At 39.7% G+C, this 8,743-nt stretch overlaps 1 protein-coding gene across 1 annotated transcript; it reads left to right on the top strand.

Moving 5' to 3' along the window:
* Window positions 1–90: 90 nt before the first annotated feature.
* Window positions 91–8,248, top strand: cmpk (cytidylate kinase). Its single transcript, XM_079647994.1, has 6 exons — window positions 91–383; window positions 2,184–2,330; window positions 5,330–5,482; window positions 5,586–5,662; window positions 5,896–5,992; window positions 7,521–8,248. Exons 1-6 carry the CDS (start codon window positions 240–242, stop codon window positions 7,560–7,562), a joined length of 660 nt encoding a protein of 219 aa, XP_079504120.1. The 5' UTR covers window positions 91–239; the 3' UTR covers window positions 7,563–8,248.
* The last annotated feature ends 495 nt before the right edge of the window (window positions 8,249–8,743 follow it).

Here is an 8,743-nt window from a genome sequence, read left to right as displayed (position 1 = left end):
GCAGGGGAGGGGCGTCACCCGACCTCTGCATTGAAAAAAAATAACAAGTGCAGGGGGCGGGGGTACACGCCTGCATCACTCATATCTGCATCCTCATTGGTCGATGGAATAAACAGCGGAAGCAGTGTCATTCTGCTGCTCCTCCACTTCCTACCACGGACACGGACACACATTCACCCGGCACTAGCTCGGCTTATTATTTTGGTCCCCACCCAGTTTGGAGCTCCCGTTGCTGGTTTATGATCGGCGGTTTGTTCGCTAAAGTATTCCAGAGGGTGCCGAGCTTGTTGTACCGGGTGTCGCTGATGATGAAGCCGCAGGTTGTTTTCGTTCTGGGGGGGCCTGGAGCAGGCAAAGGGACCCAGTGCTCCAAAATCGTGGAGGTACGAGTGATGGCGAGAAAAAAAGACAATGAAAATAACGACTTTCATGTTTATGCCGTCATACAAAATATATTTAGTACAGTTTTAGGATAGTTATGCCTTTTTAAATAGTGCCTTTTTCTATAAGGTACTGTCTACATTTAAATGACTTCCGGTTGTCCTCTAAAATGAACCTGTTTTAGCAGCTAGCTACTTAGCCTTATTTGTATGTGCTCATAGTTTAGCCTGTGGTGCTAGAAATTAACATTGTATTATCTTTAAACTATTCTGAATATCCTCAGCATTCATTTCTGACATCTTAGTCAAGGCATTATAATAATAAAATGGGGTTTAGGCTTTTAGCCCCCTGTTTAATATTGTGTAGTCAAACGTCTGAATGAATTGGCTAAATGTCGGCTAGTTAGCTTCACACAGAGTGTAAATGAAGCCAGCAGGACACACCCTATTGACATTTTTACTGTGTTCTAACACTATCTTTGACTTTGTATGTAGTAAAGGTTATGTAATGGTCAATGTGAGTCTGAAGAGGGCTTGGTCTCTCCACCATTGACTTTGAACAAATAGAAAGAGATGGGCACGTAGGCCCATTCACTGGCTGAGAGATTTTTGGTGATCACCCCATACAGCTGTTAAACATGATGAGTCATATTACACATAAAACACCTGCATTTGGATTGTACATTTAAGAAGTTGTTGCTAAAGTATCCATACATGACACTTTTTTTTCTTTAGTCTGTTTTGATGTGTCGTCACATAATGCTTTGGTTGTTTGTCATTAATGATACACAACACAAATCAAGTTCATTCTATGAATTGGGTCCATCAGTCCATGTAAACATTTATAAAAAAAAACATACTTTTAAAAGACTTAAAATGGTCAAAACTCAAGAAATTGTGTTTTTCAAGGATTGTACAGTGGTGGTATGAATTTTATAACTACCCGGATGTCTCTATGCATAGAGACATCTTTCAAGCGTGCACAAAGATGGAGAACACGTAAGCCTCTCCTTAGAGGCTGGCTTCTCAAAAGTTAGAATTATACTGTCTCTCTTTTTTTAAATGACCAACTGTTGCTTTCTCCTCTCCAGTTATGTTCTCTTGATCACTGGTTTCGGAGTGCTTTGTTTCGATAGAGTTGGAACTGATAGGATTTGATACAAATGCCATCATTGATTCTGCTTATCGTTCTGATTCTTTTATTGATTCCTGGTTCATTTTCCATGTGGAGAAAAAAAGTAACCCGACACATTTCTTCAGCATCAATCAAGTTGTTTTATTATCTCAGACTCTGAACACATGGTAGAATGTCTCCCTAATAACATTTAAACATGATACAAAATAATGATTTGACTGATATTATCATCTTTCTTCATGAAATGAGGCTCCGCTTTGCACTTGTTCCTCTCCTTTATGACTTCTTATTGAACATTTCCAGCGGCGTAGAGTTTGACGCCATAATGAAGACGTATCTGTCAGAAACAAAACATGCCGGCACCCATTAAAGGAATCTTATCATACAGTGTAAATATTAGATATTTTGATTATCTTCCCCGGTATTTGTTAAGAATTCATATGGGTAGCATTACCTCTCCTGAAATTGCTAAAACAATGTTCAATTTCACTTTTAGGAGTTGCATAGCCAATACAAAAGTTGTATTTCTTCATATGCTTGCATTCTCGTGTGCCATACGACTCCAAAGGGTTCAGATAATTTGGAAACTGTTCCCAATGGTTATCCCTAAATATTAATATATATATAATTTATCAACTTTTAAAATAAAAAATGTTTGTGTCTCTCAGAGCTTCAACTACACCCACTTGTCTGCTGGGGACTTGCTGCGTGCGGAGCGGGCTCGAGAGGGGTCGGAGTCTGGACAGCTCATTTCCAACTACATTAAGGAGGGCAAAATTGTCCCTGTGGAGATCACCATCAACTTGCTCAAGAAGGTATGCACATGTAAAAACAGGAAAATATAAATCAGGTTTGTGTCTGCCTGGGGCCAGTCCCTTTTATTCATGACCATGCTGCAGTAAACAAGTAGTAACAATGGATATTGTTGCTACTTTTATGAAGTAGATACACCAAAACAAACATTTGCCTCTTAAATTAAAACCTATAATCAGTTGTTGATAAAAAATCGTATACAATTTCTGACATGAATATGGATCATTGCAAATGATTTTCCTGAAACTATTTGACGCCAATATAAATAATCACACCGGCAGTGTGAGTAAGGATGTACAGTGGGGCAAAAAAGTATTTAGTCAGCCACCAATTGTGCAAGTTCTTCCACTTAAAAAGATGAGAGGCCTGTAATTTTCATCAAAATCCAGAAAATCACATTGTCTGATTTTTAAAGACTTTATTTGCAAATGATGGTGCAAAATAAGTATTTGGCCAAAAACAAAAGTTCATCTCAATACTTTGTTATATACCCTTTGTTGGCAATGACAGAGGTCAAATGTTTTCTGTAAGTCTTCACAAGGTTTTCACACACTGTTGCTGGTATTTTGGCCCATTCCTCCATGCAGATCTCCTCTAGAGCAGTGATGTTTTGGGGCTGTCGCTGGGCAACACGGACTTTCAAATCCCTCCAAAGATTTTCTATGGGGTTGAGATCTGGAGACTGGCTAGGCCACTCCAGGACCTTGAAATGCTTCTTACGAAGCCACTCCTTCGTTGCCCGGGCGGTGTGTTTGGGATCATTGTCATGCTGAAAGACCCAGCCACGTTTCATCTTCAATGCCCTTGCTGATGGAAGGAGGTTGCCACTCAAAATCTCACGATACATTGCCCCATTCATTCTTTCCTTTACACGGATCAGTCGTCCTGGTCCCTTTGCAGAAAAACAGCCCCAAAGCATGATGTTTCCACCCCCATGTTTCACAGTAGGTATGGTGTTCTTTGGATGCAACTCAGCATTCTTTCTCCTCCAAACACGTCTAGTTGAGTTTTTACCAAAAAGTTCTATTTTGGTTTCATCTGACCATATGACATTCTCCCAATCCTCTTCTGGATCATCTAAATGCTCTCTAGCAAACTTCAGACGGGCCTGGACATGTACTGGCTTAAGCAGGGGGACACGTCTGGCACTGCAGGATTTGAGTCCCTGGCGGCGTAGTGTGTTACTGATGGTAGTCTTTGTTACTTTGGTCCCAGCTCTCTGCAGGTCATTGACTAGGTCCCCCCGTGTGGTTCTGGGATTTTTGCTCACCGTTCTTGTGATCATTTTGACCCCACGGGCTGAGATCTTGCGTGGAACCCCAGATTGAGGGAGATTATCAGTGGTCTTGTATGTCTTCCATTTTCTAATAATTGCTCCCACAGTTGATTTCTTCACACCAAGCTGCTTACCTATTGCAGATTCTGTTTTCCCAGCCTGGTGCAGGTCTACAATTTTGTTTCTGGTTTCCTTTGACAGCTCTTTGGTCTTGGCCATAGTGGAGTTTGGAGTGTGACTGTTTGAGGTTGTGGACAGGTGTCTTATATACTGATAACGAGTTCAAACAGGTGCCATTAATACAGTTAACAAGTGGAGGACAGAAGAGGCTCTTAAAGAAGAAGTTACAGGTCTGTGAGAGAGCCAGAAATCTTGTTTGTTTGTAGGTGACCAAATACTTATTTTCCACCATAATTTGCAAATACATTCTTTAAAAATCAGACGATGTGATTTTCTGGATTTTTTTTCTCATTTTGTCTCTCATAGTTGAGGTATACCTAGGATACAAATTACAGGCCTCTCTCATCTTTTTAAGTGGGAGAACTTGCACAATTGGTGGCTGACTAAATACTTTTTTTCCCCACTGTATATCTGAAGTTTCGTCACCGTCCAATATTATTATGATATAAGAACAATATTATATCGTATTGATCCTTTGGGCAGCAACACAATATTTGCTTACATCACAAATTCTGCCACGATATTATCACAATTGTTTTATATCAGTATTTTTATTCAAATAAATAATAAAGTCCTCCTGTACGCTATAAAGTGCCAAACCTCTCAACTGTTAAGTTTCAATCGAAGGATCATTACACTGTGAAACTGTACGCTTTCTTTTTTAAAGGTCCCATGTCATAGCCATTTCTACTGATCATAATTCCATTGTTGAGGTCTACTAGAATAGATATAAATTGTTCAATGTTCCAAACTCAGATTGGTTTCTCATACAGCATCTCTGTATAGCATGTGTATTCACTCTCTGTCCTAAACGGCTTGTTAGAGCTCCTGCCCCCCCCCCCCTCCCTATGAGTCCACTGTGCTCTGATTGGTCAGCTTGGCCACTCTGTTCTGATGAGTCTACCACCGTTACAGCAGAACATCAGTGATTATGTGTTACAATGGCGTTAGCAACCAGAAAATGACACCAGTAAGGACAAACAGATGAGAATGCTGCGTGGGGTCTGGGTGCCGTGTTGGCGGGTAGTTGCGCGGGTCGCTGCTGCGAGGAGCGGACAGTGTGAGCTGTATTACTGGTGTAATTTCCCGGTTGCTGTGTGGGGTCTGAGCTCAGGCTGAGTGAGTGTGTGTGTGTGCGGAGCTCCGCGGATTGGTCCATTTGGACGTAGTGACTTCAATATGCCCCGGAAGAATAAAATGGAAAAAGAGAAATCTCCAACGAGGCGTTCTGGGGCAGCATAGACAGCTCTTCTCTGTGTTAGAGTTTTACTCGCTACAGGGTGTACTTTGAGGGTTTGTGACTCTGTAGACCGTTTACATGCAGAAAAACCTTCATAACACACAAGGGAACGGGTAATAACCAGAAAAGCATGATGGGATCTTTAAGTTTTTCAGAAACATGAAACGAGAGTTTTTCATTGACTTCTAAAGAAAAAAAACATTAAGTAGAATCTGCATGTCTTTATTAACAGATGGCTTCATTTGATAAATCAGCTCTATCAAAACATTGATATTAGGGCTCTAATCTTTCTTCCGTTTCTGCAGGCAATGGAAGAGACCATACAGGAAGATGAGAAAAAGTTCCGCTTCCTCATAGACGGTTTCCCCCGCAACGGGGACAACCTTCAGGGCTGGAAAAAGGTCATGGAAGGCAAAGCAGATGTCAAATTTGTTCTTTTCTTTGACTGCGGCAATGAGGTGCGTCATGAAAACCAGGAAGCTATAACTCTTCCAGCTGTTTTTAAACACAAATAGAGACCTTTTCAAATGAGCACACCATCTATTTATCTTTCTCCCTCAGGTTTGCATCGACAGGTGTTTAGAAAGAGGGAAGAGCAGTGGACGCAGTGATGACAACAGAGAAAGCTTGGAGAAAAGGTAAAACAGTTAAACAGCACTGAACCCAAGAAGTATGTCCTGCTGCCTTTTATCCACCTATTGAATATTTCCGTCTGTAGCAACGTACAACAAGCAAATCTGATCGTATGGGTTTGTCTGACCTGTTTAGCTTGATATCTGCATGTGTTTTTGACCTAATTTGTCTCCTTTGAGTTCCCTGTATCGTCTGACCCCAATAACCAGTCTTCTTCTTCTTCTTCTTCTTCTTGCAGAATCCAGACCTACCTGCAGTCTACACGACCAATCATTGATCTGTATGAGGAAAGCGGCAAGGTGCGCACTATAGATGCCTCTCGCTGTGTGGATGAGGTGAGTAAAGGGTATTGCCTTTTTTAACCACCACCTTAACATTCCTGAAATATAGTATAGGGGCGGAGGTTTTACAAACCTCTCAATCCGGACAAACAGTTCCTTAATGAGGCATGCAGCAGGGTGGACAGGAATTTCCACATTGGCTTCAACATTATTGTGAAGGATTTTAGTGACAATAGGCGCTTTCACACCAAGTACTTTTCCCAGGAATAGTTCCCGGAACATAGTTCCCCGGAAATCTTTAGTTCCGGAACTATCTAGTAAATCGTGTTCACACTAGAATCAGTCCCTGAGGGAGGATTAGTCAAATAAAGCCACTGACGTCACTTCTTCTTCTTCAGCTTTGGGTTTACTGGCAGGCCGCAAACAACTTCACGGCATATACTGCCACCCAAAGTCCCCGGCCGGAAGTCCCCGGAGTTCAGAGTAAATCACCAGAACGCAGACACCTCCTCATTTGTGTTGCCATAAGTTAGTCTCTCTCCGCTGGTGCGCTGGGCTAATGCTAATGCTAATAATGCTAATGCCAGCAAATACAATGGCGGCTTCACTAAACTTTTCCGAGCTTTAAGCGGCGTAGTTTGCAATTCGCCCTACCAACCAGAAATTGGAACCTTTTCCTCCCCAGGAGAGTCTGTGCTCTCTAACAAGGACTAAAAAAGGGTGAAAAGGTTCGCAAAAAAAAGTTGTAGTTCCAGATGTTTTTGGTGTGAACGGAACTATTCCTCGGAAAAGTACTCGGGTGTGAAAGTGCCTAATGTGTCAAATGATATTGTGATATGCTTTTGCTGTAAATAAAATAACAAACTTTTCATACAGTAAACAAAGAAAACAGGCCTTTACAATAGTCAAAACAAATCAGACAAAAGAGGCAAAACTGAACTAATTAACGAAAGGTGTTCCTCGAAGGCGCCTTTCCGACATACTTCCCATCTCTGTCTCTTTAGAGGAGGTACATTTAGTCCTTTATACATCCTTGACTACAGACGTCACGGCTAGGTGGCCCTTTTTATAAAAAAAAATACTGGCTCTAACACAACTTTTTTAAATGTCAATTTGGCTATATTGAGACTTGGATTAGAATTTGCTCAAATATACTGCCATGAGGAAGTGTTTCCACAAGGTGTGAATTAAAAACCAATCTGCACAACATGAATCTGCTACTGTTTTTGTAACTTTATTGATTGCTGTTTATTTTAATCATTAATATAATGTGTCTTTTATAGTATTGAATTGTTCAATTGTGGGTATTTTTGTCAAATTTTTAAAATGTGTGTGTTTTGGACAGTTGGTCCCACAAATCAGTCACCTTGAGGTCATTTTAAAAAGAAAACATTATATAAATGTAATCCAATAACTACAATCAATAATGAGAATAATATATTCAACAGCAACCCCGTAACTGTTACAAAACTGATCATTATCAAAACTAGAAAGCTATCAGAATTATTGTTTTTTAATCAAGAAAAATAGAATGCTTTTGATCAGAGTTGTTTGTGTAAACTCGTCTGCTTTTCTCTTTCAGGTGTTTGCTGATGTGAAAGCCGTCCTAGACAAAGAGGGTTGAGTCTCCCCAGCTGCCAACAACATTCATTTACTTCTTAAGATTTCTTTGTATCAAGTACACTATAATAAGTTGATATGTCAATTCATATGACTTTTTACCTTTGGTTACATTTTTTTTTTCTTTGTTTTACATCTCTTTTGTAAAGTGCTGCACTGTTGGTTTGTGAATGTGTGTACAATATGTATCGGTATGAATGACATTTGAGTTGCTAAGCAGCTCCTAGCGATCAGAAGAGGTCACAGCTCGTAGTCTGAGGCCTTTGCATAGGAAAAAAATGTATCGTTAGCTTAGCTGGACACTTTCCGGTCAATCAAACACACTTCTAGTAGTCTGGTATTATATCACCAATGTCTTCAGAGGATCATGTCATCTGAGGCAGCCATAATGCTTCAGACCAAATAGTTTGATCACATACAGGGATTTGTGTAAGAACATCACATAGCTTCCATATTAAATGCATAAAACATCTGTGTTTAATGGATAGGGCTACAGGAGCAGTTGCCAGAACTGACCTGCAACACGGTTTTTGGTAGATGGCTCACTCTTCATGAATATTAGACCTCTAACAAAAGGCCCTGATGATCTTCATCCCATGAGATCATTAATAAAATATGAAGATCAAAATGAACATTTACTGTACTGTATTGGTGTGAAGGAGGGGGGATAAAACTGAAAAGTAAAAACAATGACTTTTTTCTCTTTGTTTTTCTAAACTCATCTACATTATTCAGTCAATATGATGAACTTTCTTTATGTAGGTTTCGTGTATTTCTCTTTGATGCTAAAGTAAACATTTTAAGACGATTCTAGAAAGAAAAAAAACATGCAGGCTGTGGCTTTCATCCTAATCAGCCACCAGGAGGCGCTGGACATCACTAAATAATTTGAACAGGTATTTCAAAGTTATTTTCAGTCAGTTGAAGTTTAACAGGATAAATAAATAAGGAAATTCATTTATAAAATGAAGGAATATTTTTGACAGAATATAGAACATTTAACATATACACTATTAATATATATAGGGCTACATAAAAAAATCGTTAATTTAAGGTAGGGTATGTAATTTACTTCAGAAACACTTTGTTATATTCCATGGAATGCTCTTAACATCCCGATAGCAATGAATATATTAAATGCTTTGACAGAATAAATACATTAAAAAAATTCATCTGTGGAAGCCG

Source organism: Notothenia rossii, assembly GCF_949606895.1.
Source record: "Notothenia rossii genome assembly, chromosome: 9".
In the NCBI taxonomy this organism is placed as follows: domain Eukaryota; kingdom Metazoa; phylum Chordata; class Actinopteri; order Perciformes; family Nototheniidae; genus Notothenia; species Notothenia rossii.
The sequence above is the reverse complement of the archived record's forward strand: the minus strand, read 5'-3'. Positions and strand labels throughout refer to the sequence as shown.

Excerpts from the sequence above, each read along its gene's own strand:
- cmpk (XM_079647994.1), top strand. The coding sequence starts at position 240 with ATGATCGGCGGTTTGTTCGCTAAAGTATTCCAGAGGGTGCCGAGCTTG. Across the intron at positions 384-2,183 it reads AGTGCTCCAAAATCGTGGAG|AGCTTCAACTACACCCACTT; the intron begins GTACGAGTGATG and ends TGTGTCTCTCAG. Across the intron at positions 5,483-5,585 it reads TCTTTGACTGCGGCAATGAG|GTTTGCATCGACAGGTGTTT; the intron begins GTGCGTCATGAA and ends TTTCTCCCTCAG.